The sequence below is a fragment of the Bombus flavifrons genome, chromosome 14 (assembly GCF_040668555.2).
Source record: "Bombus flavifrons isolate JBK064 chromosome 14, iyBomFlav1_principal, whole genome shotgun sequence".
Classification (NCBI taxonomy): Eukaryota; Metazoa; Arthropoda; class Insecta; order Hymenoptera; family Apidae; genus Bombus; species Bombus flavifrons.
The window spans coordinates 678,990-705,566 of NC_138455.1; the positions used below are offsets into that span (position 1 = coordinate 678,990).

General features: G+C 34.9%; 1 protein-coding gene across 5 annotated transcripts; it reads right to left on the reverse strand.

The window, feature by feature from the left end:
• Positions 1 to 831: 831 nt before the first annotated feature.
• On the reverse strand, positions 832 to 26,115 carry LOC138186625 (myosin-IIIb). 5 transcript variants are annotated; one of them, XM_069126667.1, is made up of 17 exons: positions 14,170 to 14,317; positions 12,872 to 13,206; positions 12,427 to 12,708; positions 11,727 to 12,311; positions 11,277 to 11,668; positions 10,854 to 11,182; positions 10,206 to 10,712; positions 9,849 to 10,135; positions 9,429 to 9,703; positions 8,940 to 9,307; positions 8,703 to 8,813; positions 8,370 to 8,623; positions 8,084 to 8,292; positions 7,890 to 7,970; positions 7,255 to 7,419; positions 7,001 to 7,022; positions 2,664 to 2,817 (listed from the first exon to the last, which is right to left on the reverse strand). In XM_069126667.1, the coding sequence occupies exons 1-17, from the start codon at positions 14,183 to 14,185 to the stop codon at positions 2,806 to 2,808; spliced, it is 4,230 nt and encodes a 1,409-aa protein (XP_068982768.1). In that variant the 5' UTR covers positions 14,186 to 14,317; the 3' UTR covers positions 2,664 to 2,805. The 5 variants fall into 5 exon arrangements, with proteins under 5 accessions (XP_068982766.1, XP_068982765.1, XP_068982764.1 ...); XM_069126665.1 differs by lacking the exons at positions 7,001 to 7,022; positions 14,170 to 14,317 and adding an exon at positions 25,817 to 26,115 and having other exon boundaries at positions 832 to 2,817; XM_069126664.1 differs by lacking the exon at positions 7,001 to 7,022 and having other exon boundaries at positions 832 to 2,817; positions 8,706 to 8,813.
• Positions 26,116 to 26,577: the final 462 nt, after the last annotated feature.

The following is a 26,577-nucleotide window of genomic DNA, read 5'->3' on the forward strand; positions in this document are numbered from 1 at the left end:
GTACCATCAAAGCGTAAGGCCGATATGCCTAATGTACCATCGATATCCCTACGGTTCTTCCGCCGAATATTCGGAAGAATGCATACGCGGCAACGGTCGCGGACATTTAACAAACGCGTTGGATATATATATATATAGTGGGGATATCGAGGGGCAACGAAGGAAAAGGATTCGTTCGGCTTTCAACAAAAGATTCATTCTGTTTTAAATACCGAAGTGCGAAGGGTCTTGCGTAACACGAAGCAAACACATTCGAGAAGCGTGATTGTTGATTGTTGACTGTTAATTGTTAAATAAACTTTATTGTTGAATATCGAGAGTATTTCTTGGGCACTTACATCCACCTCCACCTCAACCCCAAGGAGCGTCTTGACTTAAAGAATACATTGTAGAAATTAAAGACCTCGACAGTATATTGACAAATAATCAAAAAAAGGCTAAATCTTAGAACGGTAATAGACTTGATCGTAGTAAAGAGGATTTTATAAATTATTAAATGATTTTATGAATAGGAAATGATAATATATGTTTGGGTCACAGGACGTAACATGTTGAAAATGTAATATTGAATATTGAAACTGTCATAAAGATTTTCATAAAGTAATTTTGACACAATTATCGCGTTATTTTATCAACAGAAAATTATCCAATTTCTTATAGAATTAGAAATTCTTATAGAATTAGAAATAGAAAATTCAGTAAATATTTCATAAAATAAAATTGCGACTTATATCAAAACATTAAATAATAGTTCCGAAAAACAAAACTCGAAATAAATAGAACCTATATGTTTAAATAATAAATGTAATAATAAGTAGAAGTATATTTTTGCTTCTATCAGAATTTTATTTACAAGCAGTATTTTCGAAATACATACTAGTATTAGGATTTAATAAATATTTGACAATAGCGACTAATTAAGACGTATTCTGAAACATTTAATAGGACGAGATGCTAATGAACAAGTTTATCAATAGATCATGTTCGTAGTCGTGTTTGAAAGTTATACGTACGCGTCTAAAACATAAATATTACGATGAGACATTGTCAGAAGTTTGTGAACATTTATTTTAAAGCTATCGAACACATCTAACTCTTGTAAAGCTACACATGACTAGTTCTAAATGAACAATATTCTTGAGATGTATTTCGTTAAGCAGCAGCAGTTGATTGTATCAAACAAATCAATATCTCTTTTTTCATTTATTTGATACAAAAGATGAAATTATTGAGTCGAACGAATAATGAGAAATAAGTATTACTTACTACTACTAACTTACTTATTACTACTAACATAACTCGATAGACGACAAACGTGTTATCATAAATTACAATGAATTAAATTCACAGAATCTGTTGTAGTTTATCATTATTCTTTCGTCACAAATGAATTCTTGATACTTTAAGAAAAATTCAAAGTTCGACGAATAACTTGTATTCACAAAATTTAACGAAAACTAACTAGTTCGCATAAGTTTGAAAATTATTAGATACGGCTAATACATACACAATTCGTTAAACGATCCGACTCGCATATTTTCAGCTTCATATGGTAATAATACTGAAAAATATCGGTTGATAAAATTTACGAATCATTAATACCTTGCCTCATGTTGCGATATAACCGCGTTATAGTAACTAGATAAGAATTATTTTGTAGTTATTATACTTTTTTCAAATCTTAAATCTTCTTCGAGTATCTTTTGCCATTTCTGTGCTTATGTATCCTTAGAAATATATTTTTTAGGGAATTCGTATATGCGATCGATAATTATTCTACATCGTTTAACGACAGTCTAGGTGCCCGTAGAATATCTGAAAAAACATGTCTAAGAAAGTTATTTTTTCGCGTTAACGAGCTTATTTTGATTTGGTGCGAGCGGTGCTCTTCTTTTCACGTGTTTCTCAGTAACCTTGTCCTTTGATACCGAAACTCCATTGCAAGCTAAGCTGCCGCCCTTTCTTTTTCTTAAAGATTCCGTAGGAAGGTATTCAGCTGGTCTCAATAGCTGCCGGAAATTGTACGGTCCATTGATATCTTCTGGATCGTAATCTACCTTAAAGATTTCTCGTTGCTTCTGAACGACGATAGTAGGTTTGAGGATTTGTCTGAAATCAGCTGGAATCCCAAACGTATCCTTACCCAAATCTTTTCTCGCAGCTAATCGACCATTGATGGCGTTCTGACAATTAACTAATCGGTCGATTCCCTTTTTGCTATCTACGCCAGGTGATCGATGTTTTCTTAAGTTGTCATTTTCTTTCGTAGGCTGTATCTCCTTTACACGACCATTTATATTATTCTTAAGGCCATTGTTTAATTTCGAAGGTTTGATCAAATCATCTCCCACGACCATTTTATTTATGAACAGACCATTTTCACAACCACTAATGATATTTCGGTATCCGTTACTGCAAGGTGGGTGTCCATTAACTTTGACCAAATTGTTCGCCGATGAATGTTCATTAACCGAGTTTGAATGGCTATTGATTGTGGTTTCGTGTCCGCTCGCGGGGCCGTGATAATTATTTAGAGGGACGTGCCCGTTAACAAACGCCGATCGTCCGTTTGTAAAATTATAACCTCCCTTAAACAGGTTCTGATGAGCATTTGCAGCATGACGTCCATTGACGATACGCTGCTGCTGACCACTGATAGATTGTTGACGGTCATTTACACTGTTGTATCTGTCGATGTATTTGAATCGTAGGCCATTTGAATGGTTGATATTCGAAGAGTCGACTGTAGGTTGTTTACAGCGCGAATATCTTTCAGGGAACCGCAAGTCTTTGCTAGCCGCGTGATTAGTCCTTGTACTGTAAAGAAAAGAATTGCTTTAAATCGAAGATCGCCTAAAATATCGATTTTTCGTTATCGATTTCAAAACTACCGATTTGTAAATGAAACTCGAAGAATGAAGATAAATAATGATCTACGGTATCGGAATATGTACTTCAGAAATAGTATAGACATTTTTTAATTCGAACGATAAAAATTTTATGGAAATGTCGGATAAAGTATTTATTTTTCAAATATTTCTTCGATCGTACATGTTTTATTTTTTTGTACAGCTTTTTACTATCTCTCTTATATTTTAATTAGAATGTATGCACCAGAAAATAAGATTTTGTTTTTATAAATTACATAATTTAAAGTAACTAAAGTATGTTAGTCAAAAGTGTATTAAATGAAGAAAAAGATACATCCGTGAGATCTGATATACTTCGAATCACATCGAATCTGTATATATATAGCGAACAATTCGAATCACTTTGAACGTGATTCGAAGCTTAAAGCTGTTGATAATCCTGATAAGTCTGGAGTCTTAAGTCTTGAGTTTTGGTATATCCTGGTCGTTTTAGCATGTTTGATAGCGTGACGAGTATTCAGTTTCTTATCACTTTTTGATTACTTTGGTTCAAAGTTCATTGACATAAAATATTATAAAAAATTCAGGAATATTGAGTTATCATCAATACATTTATTTGTTACTCGTTCCTATAGTTTGTAGCTTGCGGTACATATTACGAGTGTTGATATCTAGTGAAAGCGGGGAAAAAAATAAAAGAAAATAGAAATTTCTCAAATTTGGGAGAAAATTTATGAAAATGATAGGTTTATTGTTTATATATATTAATTGTTTAATAACAAAATTGTATTTAAAGTTATTGTAATATTGTGTAATCCACAATGTAATATACTATATATAGTATAAAGTAATAATTATATTTAAAGTTAAATAAGTTTATAATTATAAATAATAATATTTATTTGATATTAAAATTGTATTCAAAGTGGCGTGTTTTAATGTTTTGTTTGCTATTGATCATAATTCTTGCCTTCACAAAATTTCTTTCGCGTGGCATTTATGTGGCAAAACAAGACAAAATTGCTTTTGCTAATTTTGTCAACATTGGGTTATTTGGATATGTTATTTTTCCAATATTGTAATGGATCTGAATATCTATTAATACAACTTTCCGTTATAGAATCTTCACTAATCAAATTTTATCATATTATTTCGTTGTCACAAGACGTTCATAGTGATGTATTATTAAGATGTAGGTGGAACATTATTAAGGATTATAAGTGTTTATCTCAAACGAGGTACCTTCAATATCAGCTACATCTGAAATCTGATCTATGATTAATGTCTTTGCTCCTTCAGCAGTTTCACTAAACATAAATTCCTCTTGAGATATTTGTTGTTTTAATTTTATGACTAAAAGATTCTCACTGTTCAATTTAAAACAAGTGTGTAATTGCTTCATGGCTACAATAACTTTAGAAATCGAGATATTGGATCCAGTATTGAATTCTATGATTAGAAAGAAATGGTTGTAACATAAGTAAAGTTTTAGCTAATGTATTTTGCTCATTTCTAGTTAGTAAATCGAAAGAAATGGAGGAAAGAAGATAGTGTTGATGTCATTACTTGTATTTATTCTAATAATCCATTAAATATTTCGTATCTTAAATTCCAACGTGTCTCGATTTTTAAAATTAATTTATATTTTGGTATGTTCGGTAAATTTTGCATTTGGAATACTTGTCTTTTGCTAAGCAACTAGATTTAAAATAAGATTGTATACTGCGACATTTTTGATGGATAGTTATTAAATTGGGAATGGATCCGAATGACTTTTTTAACAACTAAATAAAGTATGTGCAGAATATGAAACAGTAAATATACAGGTAAAACTGAAACTTTCTGATTTTTATGATTTTTTAATATGTAATGGGAGCATGATTCTGAATAATTTTTTCCTATACGTATGATCGGCAGTCTCGCTTAGTTCTCAAGATATTCGCAAAAATCTGTCGATACCATTACAGTGAATTCTGTTTGTGGTTGTGCGCCCGCAGTAGCGTATGCGTCAGTGTTGGTTGCCGCTTATCTTCTATTTATAAACGAGAGTCGGACGAGCTTAAAGACCCCATGTATAACTACATATGCGAGGTTACAAGAATTGCCTCTTATAACTTAGAACTCAATTAAAAGTGAATATCATCAATGTATTGGGTTTGGGTTAGACTTTTCAATCTAGCCGCTACGAGGCAACGCCGGATTGAAAAGTCTAATCCAAACACGATACATTGATTGTATTCACTTTTAATCAAGCTAAATTATAACAGACGCTTCTTGCAGTCTTGTGTATGTAATTGTGTACGGGACCTTTAAGCTCGGCCGGTCTTCGTTTATAAACAGAAGATAAGCGGTCAGCGGTTGGCAACCAAACTTACACATACACTGTCAAAGTGACGCGCAACTAGAAGCAGAATTCAATGTCTATTGCCGGCAATAAAATTACAATATATTTCAAAATTATCGAAATCGGAGATGAGTTATCTTTACCGAAGTTTTATCCCAGTTGTAGTTTTCGAGATATTCATATAATATTCTTGCTGAACTTTTTACTTACATGTGGCCTCACGTTTCTCTTTCTAAATACAAGTAAATAAGAATTTCAGCATAGCTACTAGAGAGCATGTATTTTAGTAAATGACAAACTTTCTTTCTTTGATACTTTGATTTTAAATTTGGATTAAAAAATCCATAAAAAACAATAACTGTTTCATACATTTTTATGGTAAACTATTCTTTATACTAATTGGAAAGATTTCGAGCTATATTATTTTACCGCGAATCACTTTTTGATCAATTAGAAAGTCTATTAGTTCTATTAATATTAGTGAACATAAGGAAAGTCTGTCATTTACCGAAGCACATGCCCTCGAATAGATAAGCTAAGTTTCTTTTTTATTTCCATGTGTTTAAAAATTAAAGCCCGAGGAGTCGTATAAATATATCGCAGCACGAACGTATAATATACTACTTATATTAAAGTAAGAAGTTTTAAGAATATTTATTTATATGAATATCTCGAAAACTAAAGCCGAGCGGCAGTTATATGAATAAACGACGAATAAGTCGCTACATATGAATAGGTGAAACTGATCATAACATGTGCCTAATGACATATTTGGAGATCATTGAAATCGGCGAGGCGTGCACGTTCGATATACGTAATTACGAAGCATTATTATTATTATTTATAATTATTAACTTATTCACCTTAAAATATACTTGCTATTTTATACTGTATAGTATATTATATTATCTTTTGTATTATACACAATATTATATCAATTCTATCAATGCGATTTTGTTATCTAATAACTAATAACTAATGTATACGCAATAAACTTGTTTCTATCATAACTTTTGTTCTAAATTTGAAAAACTTTTCCTAGTTCGTTATATGTTTTTCTCGCATTCGCCAGATTTGTATCAGTATTCGTAATATGTATTGCAAGCTATAGAAACGAGTAACATAAATAAATGTATTTATGATAACTTACATTTTCTGGATTTTCTTTAATATCTTATGTCAATGATATTATTTGAACCAAAGTAATAAAAAAGCAGTAAGACATGAATACTCATCACTACAGTCTCATGTAACATGTTGGTCGATCATGCACGTTTGTTATCCGCGTCTACATTACTATTATACATAACTGCAATATACAGTGGGTGGGTTCAAAATGTGTTGTTGAAATTTTCATAACTGTTTTCTTCGTAATTTCGACCAATTGCAACATTTTTATAATTTTTTGCGCGTCATTTAATAAACTAATCCTTCTAACTCCTCAAAAGAGATCAAGTCGTCTGGCCCAATTTTCAAACAGTTGTTCCGTTTTAAAGTGTGTAGAATACTTTCTACGTCCAGTATATGTTGAGTCACATCACGTTATCAAGCCCTATCGCGAGCCCTAAGACTTTCAAGACATCGAAAACGATCAAGACTTTTAAGCTTCGTATCCTGTTCAAACTGACTCAAAGTGTCTCAGATTCCATCACTAGACACGTGTGTAAGATAAGTTGGTTTTCTCTGATATTTACATAAAATCTACCTTAAAACGATTTCTAAATGAAATGAAATCTCTGAGACAGGTATGATACATACTACGGATGGCATAAGTTTATAGCTTTACCTGGAAGTTTGCCATGATACTTCTGACAAGGTACAGAAACACAACGAAAAATTAGTAAAACTCGATTGCTATCGTACAATGATTAATTCAACGATACTGCCTATTTACAAGAACAATGTATTGCGAGTTTGACAAGTAAAGAAACGAACGTAATGATAACTGTCTGTCTGAGGGGGAGTGTTTCCATTTTAAATCGAAAACTTAAGTTTAGGCAAGAAGATAATAAACGTCTAATTGAGAAAGTTTGACTTTACCCCACTCTGCCCGAGTTCTCTTGTTGCTGATCCTCGCTCGGATTTCTCAAAGCTTTGTGCCATATATCCGAAAGTTGTTGTTCCGAAGCTATCGCAAAGTCTCCCTGAGCTTCCAAACGTTCTCTCCTCTCGGTATTCACTTCCAGAATCTGCCCAATTCGACTCCTGAGATTAGAAATAAAGCAGTAATTTTCATGCACAACATGCGTTCCTGCTTTCTACGTCACTGTTTTACACAGGTATAGTACACAGTTCTTTGATAGTAGGATCCGCTAAAATCTTGCTAAAGTTCGAAACTGTTTGTTCGCTTTGTAGATGTGTTGGCAAGGCACACATTTTCGGTGTAATTAACAATAAGATTCATGGTACAAGGATAATACAAATAGCTCGTTTATTTCGAATATTTTAGTGAATTTATGGCCCAAGTGCTTTAAAAGGATATTCTGTATTCTAGGATAGAATAGGATATTCGATAAAAGATTATGGGATCTTCAGTGACGATGTTAAAGTAGATCTCTACTGCCTAGGACTATGATATTCGAAAAAAAGGTCGAAGAAGATTTTACAAATATCTACAGGTGTAGCGCGAGGTAGATAACAATTTGATAAAATCTCCCTGGTATCTACGAATATACCTCGTCAATGGGTGAAGGTCATTTTCTAGCTGTATCAACGGTAAGTCCCAGCCAACTTCTTCTTCTTCGAAGTCCGAACCACTTCCGATGCGAGTGCCAAAAGCATTGGGGAAAATTGAGCATTCGAATTTCTCATTCGCTCGAAGAAAATGAGAATGAATAATCGATCGCGTCAGTGCATTATGTCTATTTACCTGCTCATCTCATCCTTCAAGTCACGGTAATACTTGATCGTTTCCTCTCCATCCACTTGATTGCCACTTCGATATTGCATGATCGGCTGCACCATGTTGAATCCTTCGGGTCGAACATAATCCGGGGGCGGTTCTTCTATCTCGTTTAATCGCACTCCTGGCTTATTGTGACGTAGATTCTTGTGCACTTCTTGATTTTTCATATGAACCTTCGACATCATTGGAATAAATGAAACATTACGCGTAAGTGGAATCAAAGTTTTTATCTAAAATTTCATTTACTCACGTTTTGAGAAAATTGTATGAGATCAGCTTGCCTTAATTTATGATGTACCGGATCTTTTGTCGCAGGTTTCCTTTTTTTCACTTTTTCCTTTTTGTACCACCGTTGGACTATAAACGCTGCTTCTTCGTTCTTTAAACCTTCGCGCAGTAACGCTTTATGTGCCTCAAATTTATCATCGTAGTTGTTCAAGATCTTCTTGAAACGTTCTTCCAGTTCAGGTCCAAAGCGTTTGCGAATTGTGTATCCTCTGAAATCTAACGATAAAAAGAATTTGTTACATTAATTTCTATGAAATTCAACGTAAATTTATGCTTTTATTACGATTAATCTTACGACTTTGTATGATAGCTGCAGCATCATCTTCCTTCAACTCTTCTTTCGTAGTTTCATCTTCCTCGTCTTCATCTGTCTGCTTCTCAATCTCCACCTTCTCTTTCTGTTCCTCTGTGAAACATATTAAATCGATTCGTTTTATATTCTTTTCAATGTACAATATATGTTGCGAATTTTATTCTCCGAGAGAAATCTCAAAAAGAAAAAAAAAAAAAAAAAAGAAGGAAACTCATATACCCTGCATTTTTTGTAGAACAATTGCTTCTTCTTCTTCTTGTTTCTTCCTCATTTCCTCTAAAAAGTGCTTCCGCGACAGCCAGCCACGAATATGACGTTGTAGTGTCACAACAGACACGGCGAATTGCCATTTCTGCTTCTTAAATCTGATCCTAGCGAGCCATCGACGAACACACGATTGAACCATAATGATTTTCTTCAGCTGTTCCTCGTACATCTTCGAAAGGAACTCGACGTGATAGTATTTCAAGAAAACTTTTGTTCTGCCCAATGCCCATCCGTCCATTTTCAAACGGATCAGGAAGAGACGGCAATTGTCGCGATTTGCTACCACACGTTCGTCGTATCCAAATGCTAAGAAACAATATCTGAAACATACACAATTTTTTAATCGAAAATATTTAAAATAGCCCGTTTAATTTTTAATACTTAATAAAGGGTAACCTATGAACTTCGATCAGATCGATATTTCGAAATTGAGAGGAGTACCTTTTTAGAAATTCGTTGAACGATATTCTGTGCGAAAATCCATTTTGTCTGATTCTTATTGTCTCCAAGACCCCGGTATATCTCAATTGTTTCACGACTTTCTCTTTATCGAAGAATCGTGGGCTCTTAGAGTCGTTCGGTTTTATGCATCGTACGAACTGTGGCGATCCAGACACCATCTTTTGGAGTAAGTCCATAAGGGAGTAACGGAAGTAAGTTGCTACGGTTTGTTGAGCTCTGGATTGTGACGCCAATCCCCGACTGGAGTACCGTTCCTAATGCAATTTACAAACAAATTTTCATTCAAACGAAATTTCCAGCAATTTTCAATCTGTAAGATCATCGCTGCGACGGCGTTGTCTTCGAGTTGTCGGCGTTGTCAAGCCTGTATAGTTTAATCGAGTAGTTAAACCTAGATACCTTCGTATTCTGATTCGACTGTGACAATTTTTTCGAATCAGTCTCGTGAACAGCCGAATACAAGTTGCCAGTTTTCGTGATCGGACATTGGAACAAGAAACGGACCATATCGTACTGAGATTGCCTGATCAGCTGGATTACTTCAGGAGGTAGGAAATTCCTGTTCTTTTCTAAGAAGCCATCCGCTTGGTAAACTACGCGACCCGCAAAATGATGGACTGCGAAACAAACTGCGTCCGATTTTGGCCTTACGTAGAACTTGGACTTGATGTTGTTGTGAAATTTCTCTGTAATATATGTACAATAATTATCGAATGCATTACTTTTATCGAAAAACAACAAATTGGAGATTCGTACCGATTAGGGATTTATTGGTGGCTCTGGGAAATCGACTTTCTTCGTCTAATAAAGCCAAAAGTCCCATAGGTTTGCTGAGTAACATATCTAAAACGGGTCTGTTGTCAGAGAACTCGACCAAATCTACCGGTATTCCTTCCGCCATATATTCCTGTTGCTCCCAGGTGAAAATATGCTGATTGAAGTAATATTGTATCTGTTCGTTGGCGATGTTGATGCAGAGTTGCTCGAAGGAGTTCCTCGGGAAATTTTCGAAACCAAATATATCCAGCAGGCCGATCGCCAGCGGTTCGTAGTTCGGAGAACGATTGAAACATAGTAAACAGTTGATTTGATTGACCATCCAGTCAAACAATCGACCATACAATCCTTTTGCCATCGCGTCTCTAGCTGCACACGCTTCGGCTACCGTATTGTTACGCGTGATTGTTTCTCCCCTGGTCATAACGGAATTTGATGTCAATGCTTCCAAAAGATCATTTTCTTCCACACCGAGTAATTGCGAAACTGAAACGTGTTTCGAAGTTTATAAATTCCATAAATTCTTCTTCTTCGAAAGAGTACTTCTTCTCGGAAGAAAAAAGTAAGAAGAAAACGAAAACGAAAGAAACGATAATTTAGAAGAGATAAATTTGTTGGTAATATTACCTCTGTGTAAAGGTGTTGTATCAATCACGCGGCTTTTGTTATCAGTATTATCCTCGCTGGCTACTTCACCAAACTCGATATCACCCAGATGAAGTATCGCAGCCAGAATACGATATACTATGTCCACTTCGCTATCTTGAAATCCCAGTAATTTAAAACCGATTTTTAGTTGTTGAAATTTATCGATATGCGTTTGAGATGTTTGACTCTGATCTGTCAAATATCGATGATGCTTCCGAAGGTTCGAATCCAGATAGAATTCTGAAAGACGATTGTCTGCCTCCAGACCATCGTACATGTAGTAAAATATATGGAAATTGCGTTCACCTCTGTGTGAATCAACGAGATCAGAATGTTCAAATTATTACATAGCTATAACATACAATGTATATATCGACAAATACATGATATACAGAAACTTACTCAGCTTGAGCTACAACGCGAGATTGCTCTAACAAATACACATATATTCTGGCACCAGTGACTTTACCACCTTTAGTCATGGTTAAGTCAAGATATTTGCCAAATCTCGATGAATTTGCGTTAATCCCAGTAGTTGCATTACCGAAAGCTTCCATTATCGGATTTATCTGAAGAATTCTTTCTTCCAAATTACGATTAGGAGCTTTGCTGAGGTAAACCAATTGTTTCAGCAGCAAATTCGCACTTTCCGTTTTTCCTGCTCCTGACTCCCCGCTAATTACAATTGCTTGATTTTGTCGTTGATGTAGCAGTGCTTGATACGCAGCATCGGCGACGGCGAAAATGTGAGGTGGATTGTCCGATCTTGCTTGGCCTTTGTATCTCTTTTGTTCCTGCATAGATAACTTGAAACTTAAGAAATTTCGATAAATAGAGTTTGATGATACTTACGATGCCTGTATACAGCCCCAAATTTGTGAAAGGGTTAACAGCTACAAGTATATCTCCGATATAAGTATATATCTGAGTTTGTTCATATCTGTGTTGTAACTGATCGACGATTGCATCCTCCGACAACATGTCCAAAGCAGCCAGGTCGTCCATATACATCTTTTCTGGCCTAGCTTTCCGATCGGTCTTCAATTTGCCGTGTTTGGTCGTTACTTCGGGCTGCCTATGAACTTTACCATCAGCTCTTTGACGTCGGATCTCCTCTTGTATTTCGTTTCTAATCTTTTCCGCGTTCGACTCGATATTCATCAATAAAGGATGCTCTTTTAGTTCGCTTGCAAAGGGCCTGTGCTCGAGATCTTTCACCAAACATTCCGTAATGAAGTCGACCAACTCTGGAGAATGGATATCTGGATTCTTGAGGGACGGTGGTGGATTTCTGGGGATTTGAAAGAGTGCCCTCATAGGGTGCAGTTCAGATAAGGGTGGATCGCCCTCTGCTAGTTCGATTGCCGTGATTCCAACTGACCAAACGTCGCATCGAGAATCGTAAGAAGAATCAAGTTGTTGTTCGCAAGCTATCACCTATTCGTAATTTGTAAGATTTCACATTGATTAATGTTGTATTTTGATAAGACGACTGAAACTTTTAATAATCGAAAGTTGACGTCAACGTCGAAGAAGCAATTTTGGAATTTACCTCAGGTGCCATCCAGTACGGTGTGCCAACCGAGGTATTTTTTCTGGCGAGGGTAGCAACGAGATGCGAAGACACGCCAAAATCAACCAGTTTGACGTGTGCATCTTCGGTAAGCAAAATATTGTGTCCCTTAACGTCACGGTGCATGCAATGATTGCTATGTAAATAAATTAGTGCCTCCACCGTTTCTGCGAGGATGTAACCTATTTGATCGTCCGTTAGGCGCCTTCCTTTTCTTTTCAGGCCTTGAACGAGATCGGTCACCGACCCTCCGGTGCACAACTACGATCGGAACGTTTTATAATAACTCGTTTGAATTTTTTTTTTGGAAATATCAAAGCGGTATCAAATAACCTTTAATTAGGTGATGATATTGATATATTCGATTGTATATTCGTTACGCTTTCCTGTTTACATTATGAGATGAAAATTAGTGCAACGATACCTCCATGACAAACCATAATTGATCCTCTTCTTGACCAGGTTTAGCTCTTTTCAAGAACAAACCACGAAAGAGAGGAATATTAGGATGGTGGCTTAAGTCTCTCAGCACCAGATACTCTTCTTCGATTTCCTCGATATTGTCGGCGACGTTCTCCAAAATTTTAATTGCAACTTTGTTGCCAGATTCGTTGCAATACGCACTGTAAACCTCTCCATAGGTTCCTTCTCCGATTAATTCTTCCAAGACGAAGCGATCTCCAGGATCTGGTATCACGTCAAAATTTACGTGCTGACTCAGACCGTGGTACGCCATATTGGTCCCTCCACCGGTCATTTCTGAAATAGGGAATTATATTTCTATATTTTATTTGTACAAGTAAAGTTAGTTAATTTGTCGAAATTTACCATCTTATTATTAATAATACACATTAATAATAATACATAAAAATTATATTGATATCTTTATTATGTTAATGCCTTCGATTATTATTACGAATATAAATTTCAATTCTATTGGGATGTAATGAGTATGGTACACGATAAATCATGAATGAAGTTAATAACATAACGTGTTGCATTTATCGGTAGTTTTATACGAGATGATTCCTTGTTCAAGTCTTATAGAAAGTTGCGGTGAACCACGAAGAGAAATGTTGTCACTGTCATACCGTGTAAGTATAGGGCAATAAAAACATTTCTTGGAACTAAATCTTTCCATAGAAGAGATAGATAAAACATTATTGAAAATAATGTTTTAAAAATAATGGCCACATTTTATTTTGTAATACTACAAAAGAGCAAATAGATGAAACAAAATAAAGTGTGATTATCGAAGAAGTAAATTAATTATATTAATAATATTGAAATATTGAAAGATTGATTTTTACCGAAGCTTTAGAAATCAAATGAATATGTAGTCTTGTTAAAATAGATATATTACAACGAAGATTTATACATATCAGCGTAGTTAATTATATAACATATTTTCTTATGGTAATCGAATTTACGCATTGCCAACCAGTTATACGAATGAAACAGACAGAAAAATTTCAGTTGCTTCGAAACATACGCGAGTTTGAATTCACGATTAAATTAATATAAATTTCTTTGGTTAAGGCAACTATAACAATAGATAATAATCGACGATTATGCAACTTTATTGTTTTATAGACTAATAAAATTTCACTGAGTTCAAAGTATAGAACACTTTCTCTCCCTTGTCGAATTTACCAACAACTGTTCCACTGCACTTTCTATATTGTTCGCCAAAATTTTTCCTTGACGTGAATTCTTACTAACCAATTATATCACCCATTTTGGTGATCGTTGTTCACGCTGGATATTTTAAAATTCTGAATTTAAGGCCCTAAATAATTAAATGATGCGCCAGTGATTATCAATAGACACTGTTAACTTGACCAAGTGTGAAATACGACTGGGTTGTTCGTCTACTAACCAGATACCTGTTAACTCCTTAATAGGATCAGGCTCGGTAGGACCGGCGCACTTGTGCTCACTCTCAGAAATAGGTCTCGTAAGAAGACCACGCCACGTGCTCCTCTGTCATTTTGATTTCTGATATTAATTCCATAATAGTTTGAACATGCTTACGTATATGCATTATGAATCTGATATGCACCGTGTGTGGTTTTATATAAGTAGATAAATAGATATTTTAGTCTTGTTTCACTTAACTACCAATACGTAATAAAAGGATACTAATAGGAAAACTGTTATTTTTTCACTGATACCATTTGTTTCGATCAGAATAAATTCATATACCTGATTGTCGGATTTCGTCTATTTTCATTTTCGAAATTATGTTAAACAATGTCATTACGTAATTTTATTTTTCTTGTATCGCCTATTGCAGGGACATGCCTAACGCGAGATTGAGTCTAATTAATTGATAATGAAAAGCTGTTTCTTGCTTCTGCATATATAAATTCAAGATATGTTAATAAGTAACTTATGCCATTGGATGAAGCCATCTGAGGATCAAAGCCACTCACTCGTGGTTTCGAATGACATTTTATGACACTAAATTAAACAGGACATTTATAGATCACGGGTGTCAAGTGTGTAGTCAATGATACAATGATTAGATTAAGAGATTATCATATATAGATTAAGGAATAGATTAATCAGTTTAATAATCGAGTTGGAAAAATTTGATGAACTCTATGGAAAAATTATGGCAAAATTATACACAAGAGAAATGCAATATTTCGTGTTCTCGAATATGTACATGCCGAAGAGATGTTTACGAACGTACTAAATGGAGTAATTATAAAGATTTGTAAAATATAATTCTTTCCAAAAAGGAAAGCTAACGTACAATTAAAATGTCTATATCGATTTGAGATGTAAATGCAAGAGCAGGCTAAAGTATACAAATAATTTCGTAATATTTTAAGCGAGCATGCAGGTGCTAATTATCGTGCATCGCCATTGGCCATCCACAGTCACGTTCAACGTGAAGTGTGTCAAACGCATCCGATCTCTGTTTGCGTTTGGCATTTATGGAATGATTTGTTCGTGAAATTACGTTATGCATTTTAAACGCCGAATTGCCGAATTAAATGTGAATCCGTGCAAAGTTGTAAGAATTATTCTTTTAACTATTTCTATATATTATCTATATGTATATCGCAAAATTTGATAATTTATAATTTCACATAATCCCTTTACATTTACACCTACATATAATCTATTCTCATAATTCTTGAATTCTTTTAAAAATATGTAGTCATCTGCAACTTTATCGGTCACTTCTGTTTGAAGAATACTCTTTGTTGCACTCTTCCTTTCTCTCTCTGCCTCTCCCTTATTTAAAATTTAATAAAATTCTACTAAAATTTCAAAATTTTTTAAACTTCTTTACATTTTATATGACAAGTCATTTCCGTTTTTGAAAGGAAAGAAATACGTTAAAAGGCGTTTATATCTTCTATAAACGAAACAAATGTACCGCCGTTCCATAAAAGCTTTGCTTCATTCTTCCTGAAAGTATAGGTACTACTTATATACACTGTTCGAACAAATTTCTTTTGTTCAAATATCGGATCCAATTTTGAACATTTATCCGAAAGAACAGCAGTTGCTGAAAAAAGTTGGCGATCAGTGTCTTCGACCTAGAATATGAGAATCCTGTCAATTTCACAGATCGATGATTTCTCTTCTACGAACATCTCTTTCCTATCCGTTTCGAAAGTAGTGTCAATTTCGTACCATCGATCATACTTATTGTTCTTGATTATGATCTCGTTTCTTTGACAAGACAAACGATTTGCCATCGCAATTTACGATCATGGTATTGTTAGTATCGATACCTTCGAACATGGTATCACTGCTAAATAATGGTCATTTGCCGCGAAGAAAGTCACGTGGTACGATAGGGGTATTAGAGCGAAGAAACCCGACGTGAAATTGGCTTAGAGTCACCCCAACTGTAAAGTAATGTCTCTTCGAGCTGCATCATGATATTCAACTACCTTGGACAATACTTGACTACACCTAATGTGGTGTATAAGCCGGTCAAATCACGAACATCGTGGCTTCTCAGTTACAACCGTGTTATTGGCTACGAAAATTTCATTATTAACGACTATCAATTTCAATTATGTCGCATTTTCGTCAGGGTTACTTCGTTGCAATTTACGTGGTTTCCTATGATGAAACTTTCCATCGTATATTTGGTAATTATCGACGCTATATGGGTCACAGTGACATTTATAATGAAATAAATTGAATAAAACGCAAAACGGCGTAACGAAAGTTAACTGTAATTGCACGTAAATCTGTACAAGATAGGAAGTATTTAAAAACCCTTGTAAATCATTCGTGTTTTATGTCAATTGCGAAACCTGTTAACATTTTTGTTACTAGTTTATAGGAGCAATTTATATAGAACATGAACTTCAATTTTGAATAGTTTCAACACATTGTCTGGACAGCACAGAAATTCTCCAATTCTTTGAATATATAAATCAGTGTCGTGTATTGTAGGAGTAATATATTAGATAATTAATTAGAACAAAAATTATTGGACAGAGGAACTTGTTATTTTTACACTGTTCAGTAATATTAGACTTAAACATCTTTCGAATGACAAACTAGATGAAGTGAAAGGTCAGAGGCTTTTCCAATCATACACGCCGTTCCGCTGTCTTAATCCTTACAGCGTGACGGTGTAACGGTACAGTGCGTGCTATCAATGGTTATACTACTGCTGCGTAATGTTTAAACCACGCACCACTCTAAACAATACCACTGTGAACTAGATATCTGCGTTAATTATTTCAAATGTGATCTCTTTTTCAAAGGAGTTACAGATCCCACGATCTCGTATAGACATATACATAATCGTACATTGTTTAAGAACACTTGCGTTCTAGTTTGCACAATAAGCCAGGAATATTCTATGATATTTATTACAATAGCTTATTATCATAGTTCGTAAAATTCAGCTATTTACCGTACCGTACAATAATTTGACGGGAAGCTAGCTAGTTGCTGCAATTACGTAAAGAGCTGCAGATTATCGATTCTCTTTTACCTTTATCACGAAATCACCCTACCTTGTTGTTTGCCTAGGTATTCTCTTTTAATAATTTATTTATTTTCTCAATGTAGTATGTGTTTGGAATATATTTGTCCCATTTTGTGTTATGGGATGATCTGCTGCACACTATGACGGGTAACGGTATATAATGCGTCATTGATGGATCGATGATGTCTAGCGTCACATTGATACACGTTTTAATAAGAAATTAGTAAAAAATCAAATAAAATAAAATTACCTATCGATTATATTATAATTGAACGAATGATTCATCGATTACTCTCGTATGCTTTTGATACGTGAAATAGAAACTCGTACTTGCAGCGTAACAATTTGTATTTGAATACCTCGGATGAAAATATACATATTTGTAAGAGAAACGGCACGTTAAACGCGCTAAAGAACCCTATATAAATAAATTATAAACTTTAAAGGATCAACTCGAATTCGTATGACAAGTTAGCCTGTCTTTAACCATTGACAGGTTAGAATAACGATATACAACAAGCTACGATCGTGGCAGGTATCATTTATTATCCAGCTAAGCGGCGCGACAATGTAAATCAACTGCAAAATTTCTCTGCAGCAACGGTGTAACACCCGACGACTCCGCAAACTGATCCGTGACCGACTTCGCCTTCCGGATAAAGCCCTTTTTATGTGGTTTGATATTTTTTTATCGTTCATCGCGACATAAAATTGGATCGTGCTTCCTCGATATCGATACCGCGTTGTTTGTCGGTGCAGAATGGAACTGCGATATTAATTCCGGTAACCGCGAAATATTCGTTTCGACAGAGCACGTACTGGTGAACATTGAAATTATCGGTCTGCCTCGCGATCGTTTCACCATGACCATCGTCATCGAACAACGAACGACACATTTTTACCATCATCTTTTTTCTCTTTCCTCCGTCTTGTTTCTTCTTCGAGGACTACATTTCTAGGGAATCATATTCTCGCGAAGAACTACGTCGACCATACCTCGATAAGAACGTGAACCGTTAAAAATCGCTGTCGGCATGAATCGGCAAAACATGTTGCGATTTTTTTTCGTATTTTGCTTTTCACATTTCCGCAATCCATCTCGCGAATTGTACGTGTCACGTTACTAAGGATAGCAATTGAACTTACGATATTTTAAACCATGTGTAGATGTAAGTTTGTGGCCAGTCGAAACGGTTATTGTTCTTATTACAGATTCTTGTGAGAAACATTTCCTCAGCGATGATGTCAATTTCTCTATCATTCGTATGATTTCAAGTTAGCAGAGTTTTTATTGTAATAAATTCGGAGTACCTGAAGAAACAACTATGAAGATGAGCCATTTTTTCACAAATTACACCGTATGTGCTTATTATCTGATAAAGAGTACATATTTTGCTTGCAATAATTCGTTTTAATTTCTATAAAGTTGTTTTGAAATTGGCGATTCATCGATGAATTCAGTATGTTACGCATAAAAAGTAATAGATTACTTCATCTAAATCATCATTACGTGACTGTTGAAAAAACATACGTGCACAGCGTTTTAAAAGATGCGTAGAATTTGCGTCGTGTCGGTGCCATCGGTGACTCCGTAAAAGTGTGCTAATTCCACAATAATGCGAAGCCCTACTTTCTAACCTTTGACCACTATTTGCTTCCATACTCGCTACACTCGAACGCGACCATTGTAGTTTTCTTATTAATCAGCCGTAAGAGGAATGTGAATTATTGCACAAATACCACTTGATACTATTTCCATCCGCTACATGTGAAGAAACGAAATAAAAAGTAATATAGTTGGTTATTTCTTCCGCTTAGTAGGTTAAATCTCCGTTACTCCTATTTTATGACAAATGTTACACTTTTAATATAAGTTGTGTCTGAGAAAGAAACTCGCTTTAATAAAAAGTCTAATTCGGCGCAATTAATATTGTTGAAAGCGAGAAAATTTGTAAGTATTACGATTAATGATTAGCATTATTAATCCAGGAAGTTTAATATTTAGTTTCTCGCGGTAATTTTCCGGTCGGAAATCTCGTGCTTGACGAATTCACATACTTCCTATTGTATCCGTCGCGTCGGTTAGCTGCCCGTGATGTAAAATGCAAGAATTCTCATGAAGTCAGAATATTTACAAGATTGTTGAAAAATATTCCGATTTTAAATTTCATTCGTATTGCAACTCTACTTTCGAATAAACATTCGAAATGATATTAATTGCAATATAAATACAGATCCCTTATTTAGCAGCTCTTATAAAATTCAAGTGATACTTGTAGTAAATCTCGATCTTTAAAAATCGGTAAAGATACTACACATACATACATTCTAGCCACGATAACTGATCCCCAGACATGTTATCAGATCCTCGATTCACGGTGCACCGGTTTTCAAATGTTATTGGAGGAGAAACACGACATCGATACACGATACACTTCATTGAATTACCTTACTGAAATTGCATGTTCTAATTTCGGACGACAGCGACTCTACATATATAGTAAAATGTAAGCTTGCGTTTCTTAGAAAATATACAAGTCTTCGCAGTTAGAATTTACAATTTTATAGGTATCTTAATAAACCGAATAGTTAGTTCAAATTCTGATATTACTTACCAACCAGGTAGGCACGTAAAGACATGGAGAGTCTCTGAATAAAGAATCCGAACGACGAATTAACTCGTCTTTCTCGGTTAATAGATTCAAATCAATATGCAACTAGCGCAAATATCGTACGAAACTGTTTTGAATATTTCAGTAAAATTTATAACTTCTTGTCCATAACCGTTCCATATGTTTTAAACAACGCTTTCACCCATTCTACTTATCTGGAAAAAACATTCTGCGTGGAAGAAAGATTCATAAAAACGACGTGGCACGGCGCGGTGTTATGAAATTATTGGTAGGTAGCTTTTAGCAGCGCTTTGCCATAGTGATAATCAGACCGCCTAGAAAACGTGGCAATAGCGATTCAACGAGCCATTGCTCGGTTGAAAAAAGACTCCTTTAAGACGGTGAACGGAAGGCAGACGAGTAACAATTTCTTTTAACGATCGAAATTTCCAAACGGACCACGAAGTACCGCTCTATTACGCGCGTCCAGCGTGCCGAGAAAATTCAATTACAACGTCGGTGGACTGACAGGACAGGCATAGTTCTGGCTGGATAGTCGAATGGATCAGACTCATCGCAAAGTGTAAATTGTGCAATACACTTCCTACGGAACAAGCCGCGTCGATAATTACACTGGTCTTCTAATGACTGAAAATCCTCGATGAATGCAATCACGATTCCTTTCTATGGAAATGAAACACCCACGATCATTTGGATGTGTAGGCCGAACAACGTCAGGGAATGTACTCATGGATAGACTCATGATGAATAGACCTCAGGAGACTCTCGTTATGCTTCCTTATCCGATTTATTTTTATAGTTCAGTTCCTTTTTGTAGTGCATGTAATCCATTATCGTCTACGTATTTATAAGCTTCAGAATCTAATTAACTTAAATCCGTGGCTAGTTTATATCCCGCTTGCTTTTTCCTCCAAGTAGGATGTGGAAGAGTTGTACAGAAGTATGTGGTGTCACGTTACAGTAGCTAGGATGAAAAGAATAGTGACAACCGTAAAGGAAAAATATGACAGATGTTCTAAGTACTAAGATAATCTACCTATGTGTATCGAATGTTGGTGTTACGTTTTATAAGAAACCAACATGAAAACTGTTACATAAAAAAAGATATTTGATTTTGTTACTACTTTGCTGGAATATATCATTAATAAAAAAACATGTGCAACCGCTGGTACAACTATCATGAACGTATAAAATGCAAGTTGAGATGAACGAGTTCTTTCTCTAGATACATCAACAAGCGGTGTGGTAATCATAACTATTGCAATTCAGGCATTTCTTTCTCGTATTCATAATTTGAATGTCAACAACAAAACTATGAGAGATATTTGTTTATATTTTTCTTATATTACTTTAATTAAAATCGTTTACGTATAATATAGTTAGATACATATTACCGGTCGGTAATTTTAACGTTAATAGACGTAGATTATGAAAAAGTAATCTGTGGTACGGATGGAAATGGAATGTAATTATGTGATGGACAACAATTGCACTAACAACCAAGGAAAGTAGTGTGGAAGCTATATAATTAACTGCGGAAGAAAGTCAAACCGCGTTGAAAAGACGACGATCCACAGGAAGATTCAGAGCTGAACGATCGTTTCGCAGATCATTGATCTTAGTTTCTAGATTGTCTCTTTCCCTTCTTGCCAAGTGTAATATAACGTTACTAAAAATAAATCTCCAAGCTACCAATTCTATCTAATGTTATATTCCATTTTATAAAACTAGCAAAGCATACAAAAAATTGCATTAATGTAGCGAATTAATTCGAAGTTAATTACATTATTCGTGTTAAGAATAAAATTTAATCGATTATGATAATTTTAAACAGGCAACACTTTTTGCTCCGTTAAAAGCAGTACATTTCAAATAATAGCGATTGTTGAACGTGAAAACATGAAAACTTTATAGCAATACATGAAAAGATTATTAATGAAAAGATAATTTAATTTAATTTCATTTCATTCGTGTAATTTAAGCTCGATATAAAATTTTCTTGCAGTTCGCAAAATTAAACTGAATTCTAAGAATACATGCTTTCCTCCTTGTCAGTTCCTCCACCAAATGACAGTGTAATTAACGACAATTAGATGGAAACCTGCTAGCGAAAAAAATTTTGCTGCGAAAGTGACTTTTCTATTACGAAACAATACGAATATTTCGTATTAATTTAACGCAACTACTAGCTGCAGAATTAAGAAAGGTACTCGATGGATTTATAATCCGTGAAAACGGATCAGCGATCCTGCTCTTACGTTTCTATTTAAGTTTCAATGATTTTATTAATTCGTTTGACTGACCCAGATTGTGAGATTTACGCAACGTTTTAACATCCTATTTTATAAATCACACGAAAATCTAGTTTAGATGTTGGTATCGATCGTAGAGGAAGTGGAAATGCACTTCCTGAATGCAACGAAGCACACGAAAAGGAAAAAAAGAAGATTAACGTAATAGAATGCAACATTGTGGCGTGTAGCGGAGAATTCATCATTTTCTTTTTTTATATGTCGAGTGTCACAGAATGTTACGTGATCCTCTCTGTGTAAATATAACAGTAAAATGACAGCAGAATATTTCTTTGTATTTAAGCGACCCGATATGGAAAACATATAAGACTACACTGAATTCTTTATACTACATCCTCATCTATATTATATACTATACCATGATATAATTCTAAAAAAGGAAGATTAAAAAATCGCATATTGAAACTTGTTTTATTACTAGTTATAAAATAGATCCGATAAAGATAACTTTCGAATTATTATTGAAATAATTTCGTGTGAAAGTGCGGATGGCAAAGAAAGGCAGTGAAGTGTACCAAATATACCTTTGCGATACTCAAACACTAATGAAATCATTCAATAAATGGATCAGTATGGCTCTTGTACTTTCTTTTACATAATAATTTCCTTAGTCCTTATAAGCATAGTTTGGACGTTTGTTTCCTGTAATAATTTTCACGTAATCAGCGATCAACAGTCACGTTCTTATAGAGAGGCAAGATGTACCGGTCATCGTTCCACGTAAATGACCATTCATTTCTCCGATAGCGTTGCTTATTTTATAAGTAGCCACTCACTCACTCGATGTGAAATTTTTACTAATGCATTCCTGACAGTAAATGAATCCTGACGTAGTAAACACAGTATATAATATCCACCATTGCAATTTTTTATCGTTATATATTTGATTACTTCTATCGAAGAACAAAATATAATAAAAGCAATAAATAATTGCGCGTAAATATTTATTTCGTACGGAATGCTTCATAAAGGATTGAAACGTCACACACACACACACATACACACACATCATACATACATATATAAGGAATATTTATTTGTACTTTATTATCACATCATATATTTATAATTTATCAATATTTCTCATATTACTTAAGGCTAATAAGTGTTATGTACTATGATATTTGATTAGTTCTATAACTACAGAACTAACCAACTGGTGCACATGCGTGTATTTAATAGTATTTCTGCGCCCGTTGGTGTGTTAATATCAAACTTAAAAATAAAATGTCGCGTAACGAACTCGTATACGAAGAAGGTAAACAATTGTACATAGAGAATTGGATATGTACCATGGCTGGAAGTAAATTTCAATATTCAGAATTTCTCTATAGTGAAATTTCTCTCAGGCTGCGAATGGTAAAATGACATCAAAATATAGTTCGAACAAATTATGGAAAGTTACGAGCGTGTGAATATCATTTTTCCATTCCCAGATTGAAAGAAATTCTATGTGAATGTTAAATTTTCCTTTTGAAATTATTTTTTCTTTTTCATTTCTCCGAATTTGTTTTTCCTTTTCGATGGAAATAGCAGAAAAGAATAGGATCGGGAATGAACGAGTTTCGCATGTGGGCGTGGTTGAAAAGCTTCTCTTTCGCGATTCAGAAAGGCCTGCATTAACGTTCCAGCCGATTTATAACTGGTTCCATTAGTTATTGCCATTTCTGTAATGCACGTGGGTATCAGAATTACCCTATAGCAACTTGCCCAGTCTTTCTACCTTTCTCTGAATATCTCCGATATTTGCTTATTTTAAATATAACTGGCAAAGATCGTCCTTGACCTTTTGGTTGCGATCGCGTTCAAGGTACATACTTACTTATGTGCATGTCTATTTTCTGACTACGTACCGCCGTATTTAATGTTTGCATGTAGAAACCAACACACAATACATAATGCGATATGTCTTGATCACTTAATGCTTTGATAAATATTTATAAGAAATACGATTTGAACGATCTAACACGTTGTCTGTTTCTTCGGTGAATGATCCTTTATCGTGTTCCAGTTTATAATATCGCATATATATTGTATAGATCTGTGATACATATCCTGCTTACATACCTGAATATATAATGTAAAGACAATTCACTTTATCGATCACTAATCCTACGATTCGATTGTATCACAGATCTATCATAACCGCTGACCTCTACGATATAGCATGGCGCTCGACCGCCGCGTGGTGTCATTTAACGGTTGCGAGCAAGAGCGATGCGTAGCCGTAGCGTATTGTATTGTTGACTTTAGTCGAGGCTCGATCGTAGGGACATATTTGGCGGCTGTCGAGTAATGTAGTCGAGGCTCGTACCAAAGATGTTAATATTTACAAGTCACTTGCTTATTAGAACACCTAAATACGCATTTTAAATGTAATTTACTTTCCCTGTGATAAGCAATTACATATTTCTAAAATTCGATCGTATTACTCGATTCCATATTTATCCTCGTACAATATTTAATTTAGTTTATATTTATGTTAAATGTTGAATATTTTTTTTTAATCTGTTGTTCGATAAAACAAAAATTGGTTTATCGATCATAATCCTAAAGAACAAATCGTATCTATTAACGATTGATTCCGCTGCTTATCAGAGACCAAAATGTTTCTTGTAAATAATGATAATCGACATGAAAAGGCTTTAAAATTGCAGTTTTAATATTTTCATAGTTTACGCTTTATGGCATGAACAAACCTACGAACCGTTTCAGCTTGTAGCTCGATTTTAATTGACGCGTTTGCGAATGAATGCAAGATACGAGTTATGTACGTAGCGTGCAAAGCGCTCCTTTAACGCATTCGTCATACTAGAACATTTAGACGATTATTGCAATTAATGAAAACGTTACGATCGCGAGTGATACGCCTATAAAAATTAGAAATAACGTAATGTGGATGAATTCTATAACGCGTTCCATGGTACATACCGCGTATATACGATAGATCGAGCCTTGTACATAATGCAACAGTAAGAAACCAGTATATGTATCATGAGAGAACTCGCATTATTTTAAGCAGATCACACTCTGGGGCAGGACTATCACGGTAATTGATTTAACGTCTCGATTGTTCAGTTACATATATACATGTATGTATATAATATATATTGGTCACTATTTAGGAAAAACGTAGGATCTAAACGACATGTATTAAAACTACGTAATATTCTAGTATTATACGACTAAGACCTAATGTTTTAACCAGACGAATCTTTCATATTTCTTTCGAACTGAAATTTGCTAAAAATAGAAAAACTCGATTAGGTTGAAAATGGTTCAAAATATAGAGTAACATCAATTAAAATTCAAATTCGACCAATTATCGATGGAATAAGGCATTCGTATAGAACAATCACTCTCATGCCGAGCATTTTTGTTATAGTGATATATGTACACTTAACCATAAAATATTTGTATGTCGATAAATATTTTACGATGTCGCTTACCCGAATCATTGATTGAAGATCGATTTGCAGAGTGACAGGAGTCCCCGTGGTTCGCAAAGAAGACTCAGGCGAACATGATCAGGGACGCGGAATTTGAAACCAGTTGCGTGTCGATCGTAGAAAAAAAGGACCAGCTTAAAATCCCTGTCGGAGGTAAGTTCACAACACTTAGCCACGGTGTGGTTGTCTAACCGGTACTCCGGTACTGTACGTTCGAAACGATACAGACAGGATTGGCGAGCGAAGAGCAGGGCACACGAGTGCTGCCTCTGTCTTCGGCTGATGCTCGCTCCTCGCTACTCGCTGCTACACGGCCACAGGAACCACGTTGGTGCCCCCTCCTTTTCTCAGTTTTTTCTTCCTTACTACGTTGCCTCTCACAATGATCCGTTACTCCTTCCGCTTGCGCCTGCTAACCTTATCCGATTGCCCGTTCGTTCGTTCCTTCGTTCCTTCGTTCGATTGATACCGAGATTTATCCAATTAATATGAAACAGCCGAGTCCCTTGTTACACGATATTTCACATTTACACGATCAAAACATTTTCAAGTAAAGATATCGAGGATTGTTCTGTAGTTAAAAAGTTACGTAAAAGACTTTTTATCGTGTTTTTTATCCATTATTTTGACCTCATAATCATAACCTAACCGTGTGCATAATAACGTAAACGTGGTTATAGCCAGACCGCGAATGTTTATGCAAATTTATAGTTTCGCTGCCACACAAGTATACGCTTTAAATATATCGTAGATTATCGTAG